This window comes from Rhinichthys klamathensis, unplaced genomic scaffold (genome assembly GCF_029890125.1).
Source record: "Rhinichthys klamathensis goyatoka isolate OS25496 unplaced genomic scaffold, OSU_Roscu_1.1 h1tg000119l_1, whole genome shotgun sequence".
NCBI lineage: Eukaryota > Metazoa > Chordata > Actinopteri > Cypriniformes > Leuciscidae > Rhinichthys > Rhinichthys klamathensis.
The window spans coordinates 438441-464186 of NW_026606656.1; the positions used below are offsets into that span (position 1 = coordinate 438441).

Consider the following 25746-nt stretch of genomic DNA (forward strand, 5'->3'; position numbering starts at 1 on the left):
AAAATATCAAATAGCCATAATCATTAAACATTTATGAAACGTTCTGAAACATTTATGCAACAAATCTGTTTTTTTTTTGCTTCCTAACGCTCTTTCGTTATGCATTATGGTCTTCATTGTTTATATATTTGTGTATACAAATTCCTGTTTTTCATACACATAGGTACAAACAAGCATTGACAGACTGCAGGAGGAGTTCATGCAAAACTGTGATGTATATTTATGCGTGTCTGTGTTCATTTACTGTATGTGGTTCCTGTAGACGAGAATCAAACAGCAATGACAACAATAATCAGTTCGATTATTGTTATGATATTACTACTTTTACATGGTTTGTTAATTTCTAAATAATAACAGTAATATATGTATAAATAATTTTAGAAAGCACACTATAACAGGTAATTTTTTTAATAGTTTTACAACTTTCTGACTTTTTAGTATTTTTTCTCTCTCTTCCACAGATATCCATTGCCAGACCTTCACTCAGCCTCAGGCTGAGGTAAAAAGACCTGGCGAATCTTTTCGGCTGGTGTGTACCGCCTCTGGATTTACATTCAGCAGCTACGGGGCTGCTGTGGTGAGACAGGGTCACGGTAAAGGTCTGGAGTGGATTGCATATATTGATACATCCAGTTCTCCTATCTATTATTCCCAGTCAGTCCAGGGAAGGTTAACAGTGTCCAGAGATGACTCCAGCAGTCAACTGTACCTACAGATGAACAGCCTCAAGACTGAAGACACTGCTGTGTATTACTGTGCTAGAAAGTCACTGTGAATGAGTTCAGGGTCAAAGCAATACAAAAACCACTTTCTTTCCTGCTGACTTCAGATCCAGAGGTAGGCCTACTGTTGTATTTCCAAGAGGTGGCGCTCTTGCCACGCAGTCTTGGTTGCCTTTTTTGAGGATCACTCAATTCAATTTTGTCTTCTTGACCAAGAAACAGACAGTACAATTTTGACAGTACAATTCTTCAGACAGTACAAGTCTGAAGAAACATAAATAATTCTTCATACAGCAGCAGCCTTAGTGTAGTTTCATCATGAAATCTGTTCTCGACTTTGTGTCACATGTATGCTCTATTTCTGTTTAGTTTCTGTATTCCAGTTTTCCTAAGGGGACATTTACATGACAACACGTTTTAAGGGCCTGAAACGCAAACATTTGAAAACGCGTTTGAAAGTGAAAGTTTTTGAAAACAATACAGTTATCATCTCGGGTCAGTTGTTCAAAGGTAAGCTGATCGGATTTTGGTTATCGGATTGGATCAAATCTTGAAAATGGGTTGTTCAAAAGGGAAAGAAGGAATCTGAAATCAGATTAGATCACTGACTGAATCCAATCCTAGTTTTAATCTGGATCAAACCTTCAGTTTGTGTTGTTCAAAACTTGTCAGTAGGATTTGGATAACTTTGATAAAAAAAAAACCCAGGATTATCCTGATCCCAACAGGGGGTAGGATTTCAAGGTGGATTCCAGGAAGAAAATGTACTGTAGTAAAACTTTAAAATTGGTCAAATAATATATTTGTATCATTTAGTGTATATACTTTTATTTATATTTTGCACTTGACTTGTGTAACCATTGTAACAGTGATAAAGTAGATAAAGTATACATAGGCTACCAATTAAGCTATTCATAGTAAAGTAAAAATAAAAATGATCTTGTCCCCATGAAATAATCTCAATAACTAATAAATTTCAATAACAAACAAAAATAATATATACAATTTTGTATATATTAATTTCAAAGAAACAATCATCAGAGATGAGCCTGTCAAAAATAATTTCTAACAATTGCATCCCTTACTATACTTCCAGTCAGTCCCTCATTCTGACAGAGTGCCAGAGGTTTATCTGGTTCTTCAACAGGCTCAGGTGCATCATAAACATCATCATAGAGAGGGACATTGCGCCTGGTAGCGATGTTGTGCAGGACGATAATGTTGCATGCTCCCTGTGGTTCCAGTGGCAAGTAGTTAAGGCATGCAAAGCGTCTCTTCAGAACTCCATTTAAACGCTCAATTGCACATCTTGTTTTGCAATGAGCAGTGTTTAAGGCGTGCCTGCGCAGGTGTGGTTGCTGCAAGAAAAGGAGTCATCAGCCATGGTAGGAGTGGATAGGCACTGTCTCCTAATATTATGCCATCCGGTCGGTTGGTTTGGAGCTCTCTGTATAAAACACTCTCTCTCAGGATACGTGCATCATGAACAGACCCAGGCCACTTCACGACACAGTTTGTGATGATGAGGTCATCATCGCCCACAAGTTTGGATGTTGATGCTGCAACTCCCCTTTCGGTTGATGTACTCCCAATCGCTCTCATGAGGTGCTTGGAAATGCACATAAGTGCAGTCAATAACCCCAATAGTATTGGGCATGTTCCCCAAAAGAAAAAAACTTGTGCTTGGTCTGGGCAATCTGGACATCCTTTGGAAGTGAAACAAACTGATTGACCAGGCTGGCCAATGCAATTGACACAGTTTCACTAAATCACTCACAGTTGATTTGTCCACTCCTATATTGTCACCAGCAACTTGGTAGAAAGTCCCAGATGCATAGAAGCACATACCAATGAGGACCTGTTCTTCCACAGACAGACTGTGACTCCTTCGGGTTCTCCGTTGAAGTTTTGGCCTGACAAGGTCTGCAATGTACTTTTATCGGGCGAGGAGCCATATTTGGTAACTTAATCGCGCATTCAAACTGACTCTCCCCTGCCTGTTTGCGTTATCGTATGAGTGCATATATTTCTCCTAGCCAATCAGCGAAGATCAGGCTACGTCACTGATAGTCACACCATGGCATCTGACCAATCAGAAGTTGCGCGGAGCATTTCAAACTTCAGTGTCGTTCCGGATATTGGAAAGTGAGGTTATGCGCTAATACCTACTCCCACATCAGCGCTAATAACTTCAAAACAAAAAATGGTAAGTTGATGAAACTCATTCTATGGTTGAATAGTTGTGCAACATGTTGAGATAGGTGTTGTTTGCATAGATTTCTTGAAAGTAGTGACATTTGTGGCATGAAAAATGGTGAGACCATATTTGATCATACGCCCTATTCACGTAAGATTAGCGCAAGTGATAGGAAGACCATATTTGGACATACGCCCTATGCGTATAGAAAAGCCGTACTAGGGTATTTTTTCTACAAATAATGCATAATAACCACAGTCTATGATTATAATGTAGGACAATAGTATTTACTAGTGCATTGGATGTTATCACAGGTTTGAATAACATTATAAAGTGATCCAGTGGGAAACGTAACACATTTCTAGACATTTTCAAGCCATATTAGATATTGAAATATGTGTGGTTTTGGTCAGTTTTATGACCTTTATAACAGTTTTTAATACTTATAATGATATTTTGCACTTCTTATTATATATTTACATATATTATGACAGACCAGTCCAATGTTACTCACTTATTTTTCTTATTATTTATATTTCAGTAGATCTGCACTTCACTGTTACTCAACAAATAACTCAAACTGGGCTTGATATTGACTCAAAAATGTACTCTCTGTTCTTTGCAGCTATCTACGCAAATCTTTTATGGCAAGAGGGAGACAGTTGTGCCAGCCAACCCCAGCATTAGTGATGATAAAGGCTCTGAGGAGGAAGATGATGATGTGGCAGACCCTGACTTCCTCCCACCCACCCACAACCTAGACACTCCAGGCCAGAGTGATATAGGCCCCTCTGCCAAGAGGTGTAATTTAATTAAAAATGTTCCTAATAATAATTTAAAATGTTACTAAATAAATATTTGTATGTTTTTAACAAGTTTATGTGTTTTTATTATATTTTTATATATACACTTTTTAAGGGAAAAAAAAATACCCTAGACTGGCGAGGAACCATATATGGTAACTTCATTGCCCTTGATTTCCAACCTAAAAAAATATATTTTTTAAAAAACTCACAAATGTTTAGAAGTCTTATAATATCCTCCAATAACACTCTATGGTTGAAATTTAGAATTTCCAAGTATTTCAATGAGTGCCCTATAAAGGGTTAATATCAGCATTCCCAAATCGAAAGCGAGCATACAGTTCTTCAGTGGTGTAATTGCTCCAGTGGTTGTGCACGCTCAACATACACCCTTTGACGGTATCCTCTTCCACCAAAACGATGGTAGTGATGGACAATACCTGCCATGTCAGTGCCTCTCTCTAAGTCCTCTGAGAAAGGTTGAATATGAGATGGCTGTCAAATACCCACACACACATTGGCTGACGTGCTGTGGCTTGTATTCAATTAAACCAATCATGCCTAAGGCCTAAATACTATGTTCACTACAACAGATGAGGTGGAAGAAGGTGGCGGAAATGCACCAATAAGTTGGATGCCAACCGCCGTAAAATAACAACAAGAAGAAGAAGACAGATGAGGTGGAACCATGAATCAAAAGGACCTAATTTCACTGTTGCAGAAACCCATGCAGTGCTGGAGGGTGTTAAGTGCCATTATGCCTCAATTGTAGGAAGCTCTGTTGCGGGTGGAATGGTGACTAACAAAAGGAAGAAAGACATTTGGGTTGAAATCACCCAGAATGTGAATGCAATGGGATCTGGCCAGAAGAGGACTTTGGAGCAAGTGAAATTTAGATTTAGAACAAAAAACATGCGTATGCGTATTACGTGTTCAGTCTTTAGACACGCATAGTGAAACTACTGGCCTGGCATAGCCCTACAGCGTATTTAGTCGTTTTCTTTAGTTCAGTATTGTAAACGTTTTTGATTCACATGGTTGTGCATTCTTGTTGATCCTGTGTTTTCCTACAGGATTCTGGTTTATTTTTTTTAATTACTGCTTGGATTCTCCAGCGTTCTGCGCTCATTACAGCCACCGATCTGTTACAGTGTGTTTATAAAAAGTACTGTATATGTAATAATTTATTTGTAAAATATCAGTTAATTAACAGCTTTGATAAATGCAATAGGTGCCACAGGATATGTTTGCCCATTTATTTAATAAGGAAAAAGGTTAAAAGTACACCAACATTTTATTTCTGTAGTGCTGCGTTGAGATCTGTAAATTGTTCATGTGCTGAATAATGACAGATGGAATTTCTATAATTAGATTTATCATCCTTGTTACTGTCACGGATTGTAGTGCGAGTGAAGGAGGACACAGAGGCGAAAGCTCAAATGCAAACAGTTTACTCCAAAGTCACTCACAGGTACAGACAGGCAGGATGACGGACTGGATCACACACATTAAACACATCCATGAAACTATAACTACCAACGAAGACAAACAGAACTGAACGAACTAAATACAGACACTGATGAACCAAACCAGGTGACACAGATGAAGGTGATTAACAAGACACAGGTGATGAAGATGAACTGATAATGGTAGACATGGTAACAGATGAGTGGCGGGAAAACAGAAAAGGACTAAACCAAAATACAAGAAAAAGGGGAAAACAAAGGAGTCAAACTGTTAGAGTTACCATTTTTAATAAAACCAGTGTCAAAAAGAAACAAACAGAATATATTTGATCATTTTAATTAATAATTTATAATAAGCAAAATAGACTGCAATGTTGATAAAATGTGTCAGTAGTAGTAAGATATTTACACCATAAATATGAATAAACACGTGTATCTTGCTTCTCTTTGAGACTTTATTTTATACATCAAGAATACGATGTCAGGCAAATAAATTTGCATCATTGTTTATAAATATTACACAAACTATCGACAGATACAATTTACGTCAATGCAAATCTCCGTCCTTCTCTCGTGTAAACAGGAGCACACAGACATAATAAAGGCTCTTAGTGTTTCACAGAGCCACAGTGAAATACAACCAGAATCATGTGCTTTTCAATACTGCTGGTTGTGGCAACTGCACACTGTGAGTATCTTCAGCTCAACACAAAAAATAAATATAGAAAATGGAGTCAATTTGAAAAATACTCAATTTGTATTACTAATATAATGCTTTAATGATTGTAGGTCTTTTCTGTATTGAGCTGAATCAGCCTCCTGTCATGGTAGTAAAACCAGGGGACACGTTCACCATCGCCTGTAAGATCACTGGATATACAGCCTCAGGCGGTGGCTACACAAACTGGATCAGACATTCAAGTGGAAAACCAATGGAGTGGATTGGCTGGTTCTATAGTTCCAGTAGCAATGGTGTCAAAGATTCACTGAAAAATAAGATCAGTTTCTCAGCTGAATCCTCCAGCAATGCAGTTATTTTAACTGGAAAAAACTTCAACACTGAAGACACAGCTGTGTATTATTGTGCTCGCAATACACTGTGCCACAACATAGGACCTTCACAAGACACGTTTGTCTTCAACAAACTCATTTCAATAAAACAAACATAAAACCTTTCAGACTTTTTGTAGTAGTATACAATAGCTTATGACAAAATACCAAAGTTTGTGTGTTAAAGTAAAATAAATAAATATTTTGCACACGTAGGTCAAGTAATGTATTGCGTGTGTAAATCAGTTATCTTTAAGTGTTTGGTAACACTTTAGAATACTGCTCCATCATTAATGAATAACTGCAGGAACAAATGAGTAATGCACTATTAACATTATAATAACTACTATTAACTAACAAGAAACAGATCTGATTAACAAATTAGTAAGTAATAATGCTCAGTTGAATGAGGTACTTCACTATTAGCTGATAAGTATACTTTTTTCATACCTTCTGGATAACTACTGTATACAGGTTCATAATTAATATGAATATATATAATACAAAATAAATAATACATAATTAATTCTGAAGTGAAGATCATGGTTATCCTTATCCACTAGTAATGACTCAATTGTTACCAAATCCATCGGAAAGAATTACTATCCAAAAACGTACAAAAACCTCAAAAGCTTACAATGACTTCAGTTATAATGCTTTTTACTTTAGAATACAAATCCAGGCTCTTTCCAAATTTGGTTGTTGATAAATGAACTATAGTTTTCATAAAGACTACATAAAATGATACATTTAATGCTTTTTATTTTGTCATTTTGGAGTTTGACAGACTTTTTTATTTTCTTTAAATGGAAACAACAGCCAGAGTAATCACATTTTCTGTTCCACAGAAGAGAGTAAGTCATACGGGTCGACATGAGAATGATATGAGAGTGAGTAAATTATGACAGAATGTTTTTTTTTTTTTTTTGGTGAACTATTCCTTTAATATTCACCCTGTACACACATGGTGGAAATGTACCCAATACTCAATGCAAATTCTCCAGTATTTATATACCCAGCCCATCCTTGGCTGTGAATATTTATTGTGCTCCCACGAAGCAGAGAAGAACCACTCATAAAATCATGTTCTATCTGTCTGTTCTCCTATTATCTGTCATGCCTTGTGAGTACAATTCTTCAATGTTTTTAGAGCAGCATTAAACTGTTGATTCAACCATAATAACCATGTCAATTTCTAAGTCAATTTCAAAATTAACATATTTGTGCTTAATTTGCAGATGTGTGCAGCACTGTAGAACACAACCAACCAAGCTCACTTTCGGTAAAACCTGGAGAATCTTTTACCATTTCCTGTAAAGTATCAGGTTACGCTCTCAGTGATGGCTCCAAGGCACCTTCCTGGATTAGACAAGCTCAGGGGAAGATCCTCGAGTTCATTGGCATGATCCATGCTGTTGGTAGCATAGACTACAAGGATTCACTGAAAAATAAGTTCACCATCTCCAGAGACACATCTACAAGCACAGTATATCTTAAAGGACAAAATCTGCAATTTGAGGACACGGCTGTGTATTATTGTGTTCGGTATACAGGCACTGTGATGAATACCAGTTTAATGCTTGTGCAAAAAACACGTGCACAAACACTTTACATGCATGACTAGTTTGGAAGTTGAATGCCATGGTAAGACCTTAATCATCAGACACTTTAAAGCAACACTATGTAACATTTTTTACCTTAAAATAATGTTTCCAAATATATATATATATATATATATATATATATATATTTGAAAATGACACAAAACCATGTTAATTATTAATTAATTTGCTTTTAATTTAAAATCATTTAGTCAAGTCAAGTCACCTTCATTTATAAAGCGCTCTTATGTATTGTTTCAAAGCTACAGTGATAATAGAAATTACCGTAACAGATTGTTTAGGCTTTACCACAGCACAAAGTTATTGTCCAGCTAAAGATAGTCTTGATTGATTCACTTCCGTTGCGAAGATCATTAGTTATTAACGTAAGGGCCGCTAACACGACACCGTTCTAACCGAATAATACTAGATACCAGAATACCAGATACCAGAATAATACTAGATACACATCAAAGAACTAAATAAATAAATAAATATTAGAGTTCGAAATACAAAGATTTGAGTTTATTACTTTTTATACCTTGTATGGATCCATAATACATATCTGATTCAGTAATATTATGCTCTTATTCAAATTTAGTACATCCCTAACTGAATATTTAATTAGATTATGCAAAATTAATCTTCATCTTGAACCTTCATAATAAGTTCTGTATCACTGTACATCTCGATAATTCAGTACAACAATATGGAGAATAACGTTTTGGGTTTTACATTACTGTTACTGGCTTCTCTGTGTCTGTCCAAGGACGGTTCACCATCTCCAGAGATAACAGTAAGAAGCAGGTGTATCTGCAGATGAACAGCCTGAAGAATGAAGACACTGCTGTGTACTATTGTGTGCCCGAGAGACACAGTGACTGAAATGACTGCAGAACTGTACACAAAAACTGCCAAGACAGTATAAAGAGATATTTTCACATTTAATAATGATTGATGATCTAGAAAACAGCATTTCTAGAGATTGTAATATTTGAATAAGAACATTTCAATAAAGCTTATGTTGCTTATGTCTGTAAAGCTTAATAAAGCTTATGTAAAGCTTATGTCTGTTGTTTGGTGATGTTTATAACATAAAAAAAAGCGAATAGGTCTACAGAGTCTGTCTTAACAACAGAACATTGCAGAGGCTCTGCCCATTACTAAAACAGTCCTGTACCCACTCTCACCAAAACACGTCACTGTATCTGTTTGAAGAAACTCATATTAAGTTACATGCACATGCAGAAAAAAAAAAATTATATATATATATATATATATCAAGAGGTGGTACTATTGCCCATGAAATGAACCTCAATGGTCTCAATCTCCACAGACTCCTCATTATTTGCTATCAGGATTTCAATGCAAATTATCTGATGTCTGTTTCATATTTAAACAACTGCACTGTTCACTGGAGAACTTATTCAGCCTTGATATAAATCATGTTCACTTTGTATCTGTTGCTGGCCGCAGTGTCTGGTAAGTATATTCCCTGGACAAAATAAACTATTTTCTTATTGTAAATAAATACATGATCCTAATTATTTGTAAAAAAAAAAAAATAATAATTATCCACAGGTATTGACTCTCAGGTTGTGCTCACACAGTCTGAACAGTCAGTAGTTGTGGCTCCAGGAGGTTCCCACAAACTGACCTGTGCATGTAGTGGATTCACTCTTAGTGGCACTTACATGTATTGGATCCGCCAGGCACCTGGAAAAGGACTGGAATGGATTATTTATTATTATTCAGATTCTGATAAGAGCTCAGCTCAGTCAGTCCAGGGCAGGTTCACTGCAACTAAGGACAGCTCTAATTTCTATCTGCACATGAATCAGCTGAAGACTGAGGACACTGCAGTGTATTACTGTGCAACAGACACTGTGGAAACACTAATACAGACAGCTGCTCAAAAACTCATGAGAAATGAAGTGGACATGGTTGAGTTACACTGAAAAAAGGGAAGAGCCTCTGAAGTGACATAAGGCCTGTCTGAAGTGTTTTGATAGATTAAACTCAAAAACCTGGTAATATTAAAATGATTTCCTTATTTCGAATCATACTTGCTCAACTCAGTAAATCAATACTGACTTCTGTTTCCCACAGCATGTCTCAGTATGAAATATCTGTCCAGTCTAGCCTACATTTTCTTATATTAATAATGGACTTGATTATGTTTTTTTTCTCATTACCTTTCTACCACTAAAACTTAATTACCTTTAATATGCTGTCAATATGGAGCTTATTTTAACAAAAAAGCTGAAGATACAGTATGATTTTCAAAATAATAAACCAAACATGCACCATATGCACCTTATAAATCCATGATTCTTTAAATGATTCTTGATAAGCTGCAAATCCAGCCTCCAAAGCAGATAAATGTGGAATCACAACCAGCTGCTTCAAATACTAGTTTGATGGACCATATGCATATAGTTCGGCATATTTCTCTAGCAGGCCCAGTGGCACACAACTTCTGAACTCTCCCTCACAGACATGAAAGCTCAGCACTTTTTATCGTTCTTTATGGGATTTATTGTTCTTCAGCCCTCTGGTGTAACTGGACGTTTTTCTGAGCAGTTTTTGAGGCTTCTGATCACCTCAGTTGTGATCGCTTCTCAGGAAATCCCACTGACTATCACATGAGAAAATAACAACTGTTTCACAATCACGCTCTAATCTCTAGTCAGATGCAGTCAAACCATTGATACATTGATGCACAATAACAAAAATAATCCACAAGAAAAAATAACATCTGGATTGATATTTATACCCCATTAAAAAGATTACAAACACTGTAAAAAAAGACTAAAAATAGGGGACAATGTACTGTATAAATATGAAGGGATTTTCCGTATTGTTTTATCTGATTCAGAGGTTGAGGGCGGCCATTTCGGGTTAACATCATTGTAGTCCTTACTAGTTCACAGCACTTAAGTCCCACTTCAGTCAGCACTTAAGAATCAGTCTTATACTTTACTGAAAGTTGCTTTTAGCTGCTTTATAAAAGTATACTCTTAGAGAAGACCTACTTTTTACTAAGTATTTTTTGACACTTAAGTCAAAGCTTAAGACTATTCTTAAGAGCATTTCTTAGAAGTTTTATACATACGGGCCCAAATATTTATCATTTATCAAATACAAGTTAATACTTTTTACCTAATTTACTGTAAAAACATTTAGATATTCAGATACTACAGTGTAAGTCTGCAAACCTCAAAAAGATGCAAATTATTTTGTGGGAAGGGTCAACGTCTCCCTGTCTCTTGAAAGATTGTGTTATAAGCATGTGACCAGAGACTAAAACAGCTGCAGTGTAACCTATTACTGTTTTACTGCCTTTTAGTTTGACAGTTTTTCTGTTGTAATGGAGATGCTACTGTATGGACTCATACTGATAATTATCGCATGTGAGAAACTCCCATTTGTAGTAGATTATTATTTCATTGTTCTAAATCATCTAACGTGATTTTTCCTCTGTTTTTCAGGTGTTAGTGGTCAGTCTTTGAGCTCCTCAGATTCTGTGGTGAAAAGACCAGGAGAATCAGTGACTCTGTCCTGCGGTGTCTCTGGATTCTCAGTGAGCAGCTACTGGATGACCTGGATCCGTCAGAAACCAGGGAGAGGACTGGAATAGATTGGCCGTATTGACGGTGGCACTGGCACTAGTTTTGCTCAGTCTCTACAGGGCCAGTTCTCCATCACAAAAGACACCAGCAAAAACATGCTGTATTTAGAGGTGAAAAGCCTGAAGACTGAAGACACAGCTGTTTATTACTGTGCAAGAGATTCACAGTAAGACAAAAGTCTGCAGGGCTGAACAAAAACTATGCATGTCTCTGAGGGCCAAAGAGCACTTGTTACTTTTTTAACAAGCCACTTTGTTGATTTTTACTTTATTAAAATATTGATTTAAATCCTTAACTACTTCTTCGTGGAGGTCTTTCTAAATAGACAACAAGCATTATAAGCATACCCGAATTCATGCAACAACAAAACAAAACATTCACAAATTAAAATGCAGCTGAGTTCTACCAGAAAGACTCGGGAAAATAATATTGGAACAATAAACCATTTATTAGCAGCCCAGCAAGCAATATATGCAATAGAGTTCTTTGGCGTAGGCCCCGTCCGTAACTCGCGATCCGAGGGTACGGATTCTGCATTTCCTGCCTGAAGATGAAGGCAGGGGCGCAGCCGACCCCCCGTGAGGTATAGGAAGGGACCATCCTGGTGGTGGTGGGGAGGATGGATGGAAGGAACCAACTTGGTGGTGGGGAGGGTGGAGGTGAATGTAAGCGTCAGCATCTGCGAACTCAGACATGTGTAAGTACCCATCTTTTATACCACAATGTTAGACGCAATTGGATAGATGAGAAGGTAATGAATGACGTAACAATTGAGTCTTCCCGGCAGAACTTGCGCTAAAGCTTTCATTTCTACCAGAAAGACTCGGGAAAATAATATTGGAACAATAAACCATTTATTAGCAGCCCAGCAAGCAATATATGCAATAGAGTTCTTTGGCGTAGGCCCCGTCCGTAACTCGCGATCCGAGGGTACGGATTCTGCATTTCCTGCCTGAAGATGAAGGCAGGGGCGCAGCCGACCCCCAAGAAGAGGTGGAAGATAATTCCACTGGACGGAGCCCACCCCCAAAGAACGGAAAAGAAAAGTATACCCACCAGCTGTATGTTGTGTAGTTCCTAAATAGGAGAGAAAAAAAAAAAAAAAAGAAAAAAAGTTAGCGACGGCTAGGTAGAAATGGACCTATCAATTCCATAGGTCAATAGTTTATTATAGAGAGTTCCATTGATATCATTGTGGGAACAGTAACTCTATAATGAGCAGAGTGGAGTATGCTTTACTTTTAATGCAAGATACTTCTGCTGCTGAAATAGCGCATTTGCTAACGCTTATAACATGGAATCATATATATTTCGTTTTGATTATTTATTTTTATAAACGCTGAGCCAAGCTAAGATGATCCGCGCTGAGTCGCAGAAAGACAAGGCCACGCTGAGCCACACAGAGACGAGGTCACGCTGAGCCACACAGAGACAAGGCCACGCTGAGCCACACAGAGACGAGGCCACGCTGAGCCACAGAGACAAGGCCACGCTGAGCCACAGAGATAAGGCCACGCTGAGCTACACAGAGACGAGGTCACGCTGAGCCACACAGAGACAAGGCCACGCTGAGCCACACAGAGACGAGGCCACGCTAAGCCACACAGAACAAGGCCACGCTGAGCCACACAGAACAAGGCCACGCTGAGCCACGCAGAGACGAGGCCACGCTGAGCCACAGAGACAAGGCCACGCTGAGCCACAGGGACAAGGCCACGCTGAGCCACACAGAGACAAGGCCACGCTGAGCCACATAAAAACGAGGCCACGCTGAGCCACACAGACGAGGCCACGCTGAGCCACATAGACAAGGCCACGATGAGCCACATAAAAACGAGGCCACGCTGAGCCACACAGACGAGGCCACGCTGAGCCACATAGACAAGGCCACGATGAGCCACATAAAAACGAGGCCACGCTGAGCCACAGAGACGAGGCCACGCTGAGCCACAGAGACAAGGCCACGCTGAGCCACATAAAACGAGGCCACGCTGAGCCACATAAAAACGAGGCCACGCTGAGCCACACAGACGAGGCCACGCTGAGCCACATAGACAAGGCCACGATGAGCCACATAAAAATGAGGCCACGCTGAGCCACAGAGACGAGGCCACGCTGAGCCACATAGGCAAGGCCACACTGAGCCACATAGACAAGGCCACGATGAGCCACATAAAAACGAGGCCACGATGAGCCACATAAAAACGAGGCCACACTGAGCCACATAGACAAGGCCACGATGAGCCACATAAAAACGAGGCCACGCTAAGCCACAGAGACGAGGCCACGCTGAGACACATAGACAAGGCCACGCTGAGCCACATAGACAAGGCCGCGCTGAGCCACATAGACAAGGCCGCGCTGAGCCACATAAAGACGAGGCCACGCTGAGCCACATAGACGAGGCCACGCTGAGCCCCACAGAGACGAGGCCGCGCTGAGCCCCACAGAGACGAGGCCACGCTGAGCCCCACAGAGACGAGGCCGCGCTTAGCCCCAAAGAGAGGAGGCCGCGCTGAGCCCCACAGAGACGAGGCCGCGCTGAGCCCCACAGAGACTAGGCCGCGCTGAGCCCCACAGAGACGAGGCCGCGCTGAGCCCCACAGAGACGAGGCCGCGCTGACCCCCACAGAGCGAGGCCGCGCTGACCCCCACAGAGGCGAGGCCGCGCTGAGCCCCACAGAGGCGAGGCCGCGCTGAGCCCCACAGAGACGAGGCCGCGCTGAGCCCCACAGAGACGAGGCCCCCCACAGAGACGAGGCCGCACTGAGCCACATAAAAAAGAGGCCACGCTGAGCCACATAGACAAGGATTGCTGAGCCACTAGGCTGCTAGAGCCGCGCATAAACTGAACGTGCATAGACAAGCCACTAGGCTGCGCAAAGCAGGCCCCCTAAGGACCGTATAGCCGGCGATGGCGCGAGGCGAATTATTCAAGCTGAGACAATCACCAGATAGATAAAGCATACACCACCACCAGTAATTGCATAGGAATTTACCTGAATCGTTACTGCAATGCTTGCTGAGCTTCGAGAATGATCTTTAGATCGGATCTTATTAAACTCTAATGCAGAGGAAGACAATCTGCCCAGGATCTTAATATCTGAAGTGGAAAGCCACGATCAGCTGCTGTAGTGGCTTCCCAGATCCTGAAGGGATGACCAGTATATTGGGAGGGAGTTAGACTGCAGCTATTGAGGCAGAACTGACGAATCCTGAACCAGGTTAAAGAGTAGTGCTCCGTTAGTTATGATAAATAGAAATTTGATCATAGATGAGAAGGGACAGATTTTAATCCCAATTTATAAATTGATAATGTGATGCAAAGCCTTTATAGTCATTCTTAGAAGGAATTAGATAAGGAACGTAATTAGAAAAGACCATGGGGAAATCGGAGTATTTAGCTCCTGGAGTGAATCCCCTGGATGCATGAGCCATGACGCTGTAACAGACAGCTACAATCTGAATACCAATAGAAAAGAGACCATTGCAGACAGGAAGTAATAAAAAGGGGGTTGGATGAATTTTGCTTTTCTAACTTACTTAGTGTGAAATGTTGCCGTATAAGCATAACCAACATCTTCAAGGTTACAACACTCAAAGTTCAAGCAATGGGAGAAATTCATTTAAGAATTGCTTTTTAAAGACTACAACAGCGCTGAGAGGAGCTAACGAAATTCCTCCTGGGTTAGTGCATCACAACCTAAATTACATGAATCCTGCCCACGGGACATGATTTAAAGAAATCGAGACAGAATAAGCTAATTAGTGACTAGAGACAGCTACGATGAGCTACGTAATTCATCAACGACCATCCGGAATGTTGTCTATATGTTGACACTTGAGTCTCTCCATCTTGAATGATCCCGGTTGAACAAAGCGAAAAGTTTAAAATTGTTGGTGAGAGGTAATCGGAGCTGCAAAACGAGCTGTTGAAACTCTGACCCCTGTGCCGGGAGTAGCAGCCCTGCCACATCCAAAGGGATAGACAAAACGATATGCTTAATCACTTCGAAATGACCATTCCAACATGCTATTCAAAATTATCTGTGGGCATTCCGAGCCAAACCCCATATACACACCGGAGACCCACCACATATTTTGCTGTTTTACTTTTCTTATTTGTGTGTTCTGTAAAGCACTTTGGTCTGTCTAAGCGGCTGTATAAATGTGCTATATAAATAAATGAACTTGAACACATATCCTGCGAAAAGGGCACAATTATACACATTTTTATCTTTGTGATACAAAGTGATTGGCAGGCGTTTATCGGAGGTTTACTACAGGTCTTGGCTATGCCTTAAGTAGCAAACAAAGAGAAGATATGGTGAACAGAGTTGGATAATTAGTATTAAAATACTTGCGTGAATTTGAATGCCTGCGAGCAAACTATGAATGGAAGAAATATTAAATTACGATTTCGTAATTGTAGACGAGGAAGGAACAATCGGCCGTGATGATGAGGATGTGAAAACAGGAATCTGAAAAGAAAAGCAAAACATTACTAATTTAACATAAACTCTGTTAGAAGAGGGCAGGGTGATGGATCCGGGTTGCTGAACGGCAAAAGCCGTCTGAAAGCCTGTAACAAGAATGAAAGCGCGTAGCTATGGCTTTGCATTGGCAGGAATAAGCACGACCTTAATTATGAGATTAAAGACGATTGATAGCCAAATTAACGTCTCAGGAATGGCATGATCGCCTAACAATAAGATCTGCCTTGATGACAACCATGCTTTGTTAGCACAACGATAATATATTTTGCGACCACGTCATATCTCTAAGGATGCTAACGACCGCTATAGAATGATTTTGTGAAGAGCGGACGAAACGAACCTTGAGTAAGCTTAGAAGATTCATCTAGCCTTTACTGATCTAGATATCTGAATCTGAGATTGGACGTGCACCCTTTGTCTAGTAGTGTGTGTTTTTTAATTTTATTTATTAAATTCTTAAACCGGCTAAATCTGACTTCTTAATACGGTACTTACCTGAAGTAAGGTGACGGCGTCCTGTCAAGAAGCTACTATCATTACCTAAATGATACTTGATCTGTTGTCTTGAGCGTAGAATCCTTTTCTCAGATGTGCAGCATATGCCTGACATGGCTCCCAAGTAGCTCTTTGCAGAAATAGCCCCACTCTTCGCTGGCCACAACAATAGTTGAGACTCTTGAATAGAAAGATACATGAACATGTAAATCATACAGTTGAGTTGAGCAAAGACAATGCCACTCGAGGCTCCTTCACTGATTAGTTCTGTTTGATTGGTTTGACTTGATAAAACTAATATGACTGTTAGTTCTACTGAGTTAACAGTTTTTGCTAAGGATATGTGGCCTTTGACAGGAGCATCCTTAGTTTGCATTTTTCTGTACATTAATGTGGAAATACCCATCACATAAAATATTTCTATCACACATATCAGTGGATTAAGTAGTCACCAGGAAGGTTGAATATTACAGCAATTGTACACATTTCCATATTGTAGATCTAATTTCCATTAGGGGACTAATAATATGATTTTAAAGTAGCCTATGTTGAAAATAGTTGTTTGTGAAATTACCACACTTATGTAAATATGTAATTAACTGCCATTGTAGAGATATCCACTACAGAATGCATAACAGCCAATGAACAACTTGCTCTCTTAGCTCAGGTTTATTTATTTATTTATTTTTAAACCAGTTACTCGGTTGTTAGTGGGTATTTGCAAACGGTATCGACAACGCTGATATTATTAGATCACTGTAGCCTACTGTGGAATATCGGTGACGCGAAACTGGTTTACACTTGCTATGAACATTTTCCCTTTAAGGCGAGCTATCGGGCCCCGTTGCAGTCTGCAGATCAGTAGTAATTATGAACACGTACGCCACCGTGGACTCCAATTTGAATTCTGCCGCTGGTGTAGGAAGCAACGGAGAAATACTTACCTGGATGAAGTTTAATCATGATAGAGGGGACATATTAACAGTGGCTGGTGGAAGCGCCTACCAAAACTGAAAAACCGACTTGAAAGCCTTGGAAGTGGAGCTTGAACTTGAACCAGCGAGAGAAGATCGCCTCTCGTGGCTTGCAGAGTTGATGATTCATGTCGGTGGATCGGTGATCTGCGGGATAATGCACCCGTGCAGACAGCGAGGTTCTTTTGCTGGACAAGTTGTTGAGGATGACATAGATCTCTTCCTGCCGGATTATCCTGGCTGAGCTGACGCTGTTGAGGCTTTTGATGACGGAAAATGGAAACTGGCTACCCAGGGTGTTTTAGGCCTAGAGAGCAGAACTTCTCATGAGAGACCTTGGCTGATCAAAAACTCTCCGAAGACCACTGTGCATACGGGGAGATGCGGCACTAAACCATACTAAACGCGGGAACCTCGACGTGTAGCAGGAGATATGGCGGGACATATCCATCGTCTGAACTCAATAATAGTAAACAATATGCGTGTCCTGAAACATGTTGGCTGGCGACTCAACGAGAGCATGAATGAACGCGACTGAACGAGAGCATGAATGTAAGCGTCAGCATCTGCGAACTCAGACATGTGTAAGTACCCATCTTTTATACCACAATGTTAGACGCAATTGGATAGATGAGAAGGTAATGAATGACGTAACAATTAAGTCTTCCCGGCAGAACTTGCGCTAAAGCTTTCATTTCTATGGCATTCCAATGTGTGATTTTTTTAACAACTGGAAAGTTAAATGTTACATTGTCATTATTGAATATCTTTAAATGCTGATCTTTTGAACAGGTTTTCAGACAGAAATCATGCAGCAAGTAGTAAAGAAGCTTTAGGAAAAGCTATATCAACATTTTTGTAAAAATTCATTATTAGCTACTATGTCTCTGAACTAGTAAATAAGAATAAAAATATGTTGAAAGGCAGGGTAACACTTTATATTACGACCCGCAAACAACTGCGTAAGTAAATCGAAATTACGGTGTACGTTTCTGTAGTGTACTTCCGTGTAGGTATAAGAGAACAATATGTTAAAGGGTTAGTTCACCCAAAAATGAAAATTATGTCATTAATGACTCACCCTCATGTCGTTCCAAGCCCGTAAGACCTCCGTTCATCTTCGGAACACAGTTTAAGATATTTGAGATTTTGTGCGAGAGCTCTCTGCCCCTCCATTGAAAATGTGTGTACGGTATACTGTCCTTGTCCAGAAACGAAATAAAAACATCATCAAAGTAGTCCATGTGACATCAGTGGGTTAGTTAGAATTTTTTGAAGCATCGAAAATACATTTTGGTCCAAAAATAACAAAAACTATGACTTTATTCATCATTGTATTCTCTTCCGGTTCTGTTGTCATTCTCTCTTCACGAGTCCGCGGTGACGCTGTTGACGTAAGACGCTGATCACGTGTTATCTGGTAACCAGTTATCTGGCAGCGTCGTACATATATATATATATATATATATATATATATATATATCCATCCATCCATCTTCTTCCGCTTATCCGGGGCCGGGTCGCGGGGGCAGCAGTCTAAGCAGAGATGCCCAGACTTCCCTCTCCCTGGACACTTCCTCCAGCTCTTCTGGGGGGACACCGAGGCGTTCCCAGGCCAGCCGGGAGACATAGTCTCTCCAGCGTGTCCTAGGTCTTCCCCGGGGTCTCCTCCCAGTGGGACGTGCCCGGAACACCTCCCCGGGAAGGCGTCCAGGAGGCATCCGAAACAGATGCCCGAGCCACCTCAGCTGACCCCTCTCGATGTGGAGGAGCAGCGGCTCTACTCTGAGCTCCTCCCGAGTGACCGAGCTTCTCACCCTATCTCTAAGGGATCGCCCAGCCACCCTGCGGAGAAAGCTCATTTCGGCCGCCTGTATCCGGGATCTTGTCCTTTCGGTCATGACCCAAAGCTCATGACCATAGGTGAGAGTAGGAACGTAGATTGACCGGTAAATCGAGAGCTTTGCCTTACGGCTCAGCTCTTTCTTCACCACAACAGACCGGTACATCGACCGCATTACTGCAGAAGCTGCACCGATCCGTCTGTCAATCTCCCGTTCCATCCTTCCCTCACTCGTGAACAAAACCCCAAGATACTTAAACTCCTCCACTTGAGGAAGGATCTCTCCACCAACCTGAAGTGAGCAAGCCGCCCTTTTCCGACTGAGGACCATGGCCTCGGATTTGGAGGCGCTGATTCTCATCCCAGCCGCTTCACACTCGGCTGCAAACCGTCCCAGTGCACACTGAAGGTCCTGGTGTGAGGGGGCCAACACGACAACATCATCCGCAAAGAGCAGAGACGAAATCGCGTGGTCCCCAAACCTGACACCCTCCGGCCCCTGGCTGCGCCTAGAAATTCTGTCCATAAAAATTATGAACAGAACCGGCGACATAGGGCAGCCCTGCCGGAGTCCAACATGCACCGGGAAGAAGTCTGACTTACTACCGGCAATGCGAACCAAGCTCCTGCTTCGGTCATACAGGGACCGGACAGCCCTTAGCAAAGGACCCGGGACCCCATACTCCCGGAGCACCCTCCACAGGCCGCCTCGGGGGACACAGTCGAATGCCTTCTCCAAATCCACAAAGCACATGTGGACTGGTTGGGCAAACTCCCATTAACCCTCCAGCACCCTGTAGAGGGTATAGAGCTGGTCCAGTGTTCCACGGCCTGGACGAAAACCGCACTGTTCCTCCTGAATCCGAGGTTCCACTATCGGCCGTATTCTCCTCTCCAGTACCCTGACATAGACTTTCCCAGGGAGGCTGAGAAGTGTGATCCCCCTGTAGTTGGAACACACCCTCCGGTCCCCCTTCTTAAAAAGAGGGACCACCACCCCGGTCTGCCATCCCAGAGGCACTGTCCCCGACCGCCACGCGATGCTGCAGAGGCGTGTCAGCCAAGACAGCCCCATAACATCCAGAGACTTGAGGTACTCAGGGCGGATCTCATCCACCCCCGGTGCCTTGCCACCGAGGAGTTTCTTGACTACCTCGGTGACCTCAGCTAGGGTGATGGACGAGTCCACCTCTGAGCCCCCTGCCTCTGTTTCCTCAATAGAAGATGTGACGGCGGGATTGAGGAGATCCTCGAAGTATTCCTTCCACCGTCCGACGACATCCCCAGTTGAGGTCAACAGCTGCCCACCTCCACTGTAAACAGCGTTGGTAGGGCACTGTTTCCCTCTCCTGAGGCGCCGGACAGTTTGCCAGAATCTCTTCGAGGCCAGCCGATAGTCCTTCTCCATGGCCTCACCGAACTCCTCCCAGGCCCGAGTTTTTGCCTCCACAACCACCCGGGCTGCAGTCCGCTTGGCCTGCCGGTACCTGTCAGCTGCCTCAGGAGTCCCACAAGCCAACCAGGCCCGATAGGACTCCTTCTTCAGCTTGACGGCATCCTTTACTTCCGGTGTCCACCACCGGGTTCGGGGATTGCCGCCTCGACAGGCACCGGAGACCTTACGGCCACAGCTCCGAGCCGCCGCTTCGACAATGGAGGCGGAGAACATGGTCCCCTCAGACTCAATATCTCCAGCCTCTCTCGGGATCCGGTCGTGGCTCTGCTGGAGGTGGGAGTTGAAGATCTCTCTGACAGGAGATTCGGCCAAACGTTCCCAGCAAACCCTTACAGTACGCTTGGGTCTGCCGTGTCTGTCCAGCTTCCTCCCCCGCCATCGGATCCAACTCACCACCAGGTGGTGATCAGTTGACAGCTCCGCCCCTCTCTTCACCCGAGTGTCCAAGACATACGGCCGCAGGTCAGATGAAACGACCACAAAGTCGATCATCGACCTTCGACCTAGGGTGTCCTGGTGCCACGTGCACTGATGGACACCCTTATGCTTGAACATGGTGTTCGTTATGGACAAACTGTAACTAGCACAGAAGTCCAATAACTGAACACCGCTCGGGTTCAGGTCGGGGGGGCCGTTCCTCCCAATCACGCCCCTCCAGGTGTCACTGTCGCTGCCCACGTGAGCGTTGAAGTCCCCCAGTAGAACGACGGAGTCCCCAGTCGGAGCACTTTCCAGCACTCCTCCCAGAGACCCCAAGAAGGCCGGGTTCTCTGCACTGCCGTTCGGCCCGTAGGCACACACGACAGTGAGAGACCTATCCCCGACCCGTAGGCGCAGGGAAACGACCCTCTCGTTCACCGGGGTAAACTCCAGCACATGGCGGCTGAGCTGGGGGGCTATAAGCAAACCCACACCAGCCCGTCGCCTCTCACCATGGGCAACTCCAGAGTGGTGAAGAGTCCATCCTCTCTCAAGGAGTGTGGTTCCAGAGCCCAAGCCATGCGTAGAGGTGATCCCGACTATCTCTAGTCGGAACCTCTCAACCTCACGCACGATCTCAGGCTCCTTCCCCGCCAGCGAGGTGATGTTCCACGTCCCTAAGGCTAGTTTCCGTGTCCAGGGATTGGGTCGTCGAGGCCCCCGCCTTCGACTGCCCCCCGATCCTCTCTGCACCGGCCCCTTACGGCTCTTCCTGCAGGTGGTGAGCCCACGGGAAGGCGGTCCCACGTCGCTCCTTCGGGCTGAGCCCGGCCGGACCCCGTGGGGAGAGGCCCGGCCACCAGGCGCTCGCATACGAGCCCCAACCCCGGGCCTGGCTCCAGGGTGGGGCCCCGGCTGCGCCATACCGGGCGACGTCACAGTCCTTGTTTTATTGTGCATCATAAGGGGTTTTTGAACCGCTCTTAGTCTCTATATATACTGTTTAATTCACAACCCACAGATGTCAAAATTACCCTGTAACTACATTGCACAAGAGCATATTTTGCCAGAAATGTGATAACTTTTATATACAACAGATGTACAATTTTTGCCTGGAATATATTAACAGAATAGGTACCTGTTGGTTTTAAAATAATTACATTATAAATAATTTGCTTGTATATCTGATTGTACCCCTTTATTACCCAAAACTTAACATATTGTTCCCTTATACCTACACGGAGGTACACTATAATTACAGAAACTACACCGTAATTTCGGTTTACCTACTAAGTTCTTTGGAGGTTGTATATCTGCTTGTTACCCCTTTATTACCCAAAACTCAACATATTGTTCCCTTATACCTACACGGAAGTACACTATAATTACAGAAACGTACACCGTAATTTCGGTTTACTTACGCAGTTGTTTGCAGGTCGTAATATAAAGTGTTACCAAAGGCAAACATGGTTACAGAGGTTATTAAGGACACAGAAAATAGAAACATACCTTTAGAGGGCAGCCTATGCAAACTTGTCCTTCTCCCTTTTAAGCACCCACTGTATTCATTAACAGACTATTCATCTACTCATTTGTGACTTTCCTGCATCAGGTTACTTATTCCATAAAATGGTAATGGATATTGTGTCTAAACTGTGTTTTATCTTTGTGTTTGCTCTCACAGAATGTAAGAAGGGCTGTGTACTGTTTTAAATGTTAATGTTGAACTGCATGTTTTTTCAATCTGTTGCTGTCAAGGTAGTACTTTTGGGTGTCTTGTTTTATTTATTTTCACATAAAAGCAACAGAATTTAAATAATATCCAATGTATTATTAACAACAAAGCACATGAGTGTGAATCACGCAATATCGCCTTTGATCTCATAGGTGTCTGATCCACTATTTTTTGCTATGCAAGACTTGAGAACAATGGCTCAATGGCAGAAAAGGGCTGATCTGATTGTATACATTCAACTACACTGAACTCTACAACTTCGCTAATGTCCTTAATTCACTTTCACATAAACATATGACAACATCACATCTGTTTTTAATAGAACTGAGATGAGGTTGGATGTTCATGCCTACTTTGAAAATAATCACATTTATTCATGCTGCAGAAGGACATTGTTATATCCATATCAAGATGTGGCACTATTGTTCATGAAATGAACCCCAATTGCCACAAGATCTTGTTTTTGCTAATTCTGGGTTTCTATGCAAATTATCTGATGTCTGTTTCATATTTAAACAACTGCACTGTTGACTGGAGAACTCATCACTAGTTCAGCCTTGATATAAATCATGTTCACTTTGTATCTGTTGCCGTTGCTGGCCGCAGTGTCTGGTAAGTATATTCCCTGGACAACAAAAATAAACTATTTTCTTATTGTAAATAAATACATTATCATAATTATTTGTACATTTTTTATTTATCCACAGGTATTGACTCTCAGGTTGTGCTCACACAGTCTGAACAGTCAGTAGTTGTGGCTCCAGGAGGTTCCCACAAACTGACCTGTGCATGTAGTGGATTCACTCTTAGTGGCACTAACATGTATTGGATCCGCCAGGCACCTGGAAAAGGACTGGAATGGATTATTTATTATTATTCAGATTCTGATAAGAGCTCAGCTCAGTCAGTCCAGGGCAGGTTCACTGCAACTAAGGACAGCTCTAATTTCTATCTGCACATGAATCAGCTGAAGACTGAAGACGCTGCAGTGTATTACTGTGCAAGAGACACTGTGGAAACACTAATACAGGCAGCTGCTCAAAAACTCATGAGAAATGAAGTGGACATGGTTGAGTTACACTGAAAAAAGGGAAGAGTCTCTGAAGTGACATAAGGCCTGTCTGAAGTGTTTTGAATGTATTAAATACAAAAACATGTTAATATTAAAATGATTCCTTATTTTTAATCATAATGACGTCTGTTTCCCACAGTGTGTCTTAGTATGTAAGTATAAGTATCTCTGTTCAGCATACATTCCCTTATATTAATAATGGACTGGATGGTTTTTTCTACCACATAACTTCATTAATTCAACTATTACATGGGCTTAAAAAAAGATTAAGATATAACTAAAAAAAAAAAAAAAATCAACTTGCAACATGCAAATTAATCCCGCCTCAAAATCACTCACACCAGCTCAGAGATCCACTCAGTCAACTTAAACGCTGTACAATGGCAAGTGGAAGTACTGGTTTAATTCAGTCATATACGTTTGAACCAGAAACTGATTCAGAAGAAGAAGTGAAAGAGTGAATCATGTCGTCTACAAGTCGGTGTATCAGAATGGTAATGCGTTTTATGTATCGCTCTCTACAAACCGTGTTTTTGAGAATGTCTTTGGTTCACTGCTAGCCTGACTTCGTCATACTCATATTCTAGTCAGAATGTGAGTCTGATACTGCTTCATAGGGCTTTGATTATGAGGCGTGTCTTAACCGAACCAGGAAAAAAAAAAAACTCTGCACTCAATTGGATAGACCTACAACCAATGAGAGCAACGCAGTAAGTCAACTACTTTGCATAGCACAGTTGTCAACTACAGAACTCAAATGCACGCACGCTGGAAGAAGTAAAATAACGAGTGTTGCTTCTTTTACTTGGCCCTCTATGAGTGCGACCAAAGGAGAAACCACAACGACCACAGGGTTTTCATTACGTCCCATCTTCTTAGTTACCATCGGAGCCAGCTGATAAATTAAACTTTTGCCGAATCCCATAGGAAGGACGGCAAACACATCTTTCCGATCGACAAATGCCTTGATTGCAGTTCTATGTTCGTCTTTTAAAATGAATGCGCTGTCGATTTCTTTTACAACGGACGCGATAGCGGAATCTCTACATCTCAGTTCTCCAGCGGCAGTCATCTCTGAGGGAAACCAGTTCAACCCAAGCGCTCTTTGATAACGTGAGGATTACGTCCCTGCAGATCATCTGTCCATCATCGTATAAAGCCCGCCCTGGCAATTTGATTGGCCCGACGATTTCTGAACCGATCATAATTACTCCTCAATGGAGCGAGTCCAGACCGAACTTCCCGATCAAAAAATGTTGTGGGCGGGGTTCGGGCTGGCATCCAGGCTAGTTCACTGCAGTTTTAAGGAGAAAATACTCAGCAATGGTGTTGACATGAATTTGCACATGGTTTGTCTTAAAGCACATAAAAAAAACACAGACAACAACATTTGAAAACTTGATTTTCACCAAAGGGGGTCTTTTAAATACATCCTCCAAATCCGGCTTACAAGGCAGATACATGTGGAATCACAACCAGTTCTTGAAACTGACTTATGCCCAAAACTGACACACTAATCCGGAAAGGAGAGGGAACAACAACAATATACTAAAAAAACAAATATTCATTCTAAACTATAAATTAGTTTAGAAATTAGACATCTAAAATAATGGCCCGTCACTGGGCAGTGCTGGTGAATTTCCAAATATGCATTTTTCCACCGTATGCTCTGGTGCTCTGGTTGCATCTCTGAAACATTGACTCAATAATAAATAACACCATAAATAAATTACGGAACAAAGGTGTACACTGATAAAGTAATATATCTTTTCTCACTTATCAAA

The 25746-nt window shown here is 41.9% G+C and overlaps 1 long non-coding RNA gene, 2 pseudogenes and 1 gene segment (V, D, J or C); all 4 read left to right on the forward strand.

Moving 5' to 3' along the window:
• Window positions 1-25746, forward strand: part of LOC130088393 (uncharacterized) — a 539769-nt pseudogene that overhangs the window by 84935 nt on the left and 429088 nt on the right.
• On the forward strand, window positions 1220-1447 carry LOC130088445 (uncharacterized). The gene is made up of 2 exons (XR_008807468.1): window positions 1220-1285; window positions 1323-1447. It is a non-coding gene; the product is annotated as an uncharacterized LOC130088445 (long non-coding RNA).
• On the forward strand, window positions 11148-11664 carry LOC130088439 (Ig heavy chain V region 914-like; annotated as a pseudogene).
• Window positions 23408-23989, forward strand: LOC130088430 (immunoglobulin heavy variable 3-66-like). The segment is given in 2 exon segments: window positions 23408-23502; window positions 23598-23989. Coding segments are annotated over 2 exon segments (420 nt in total).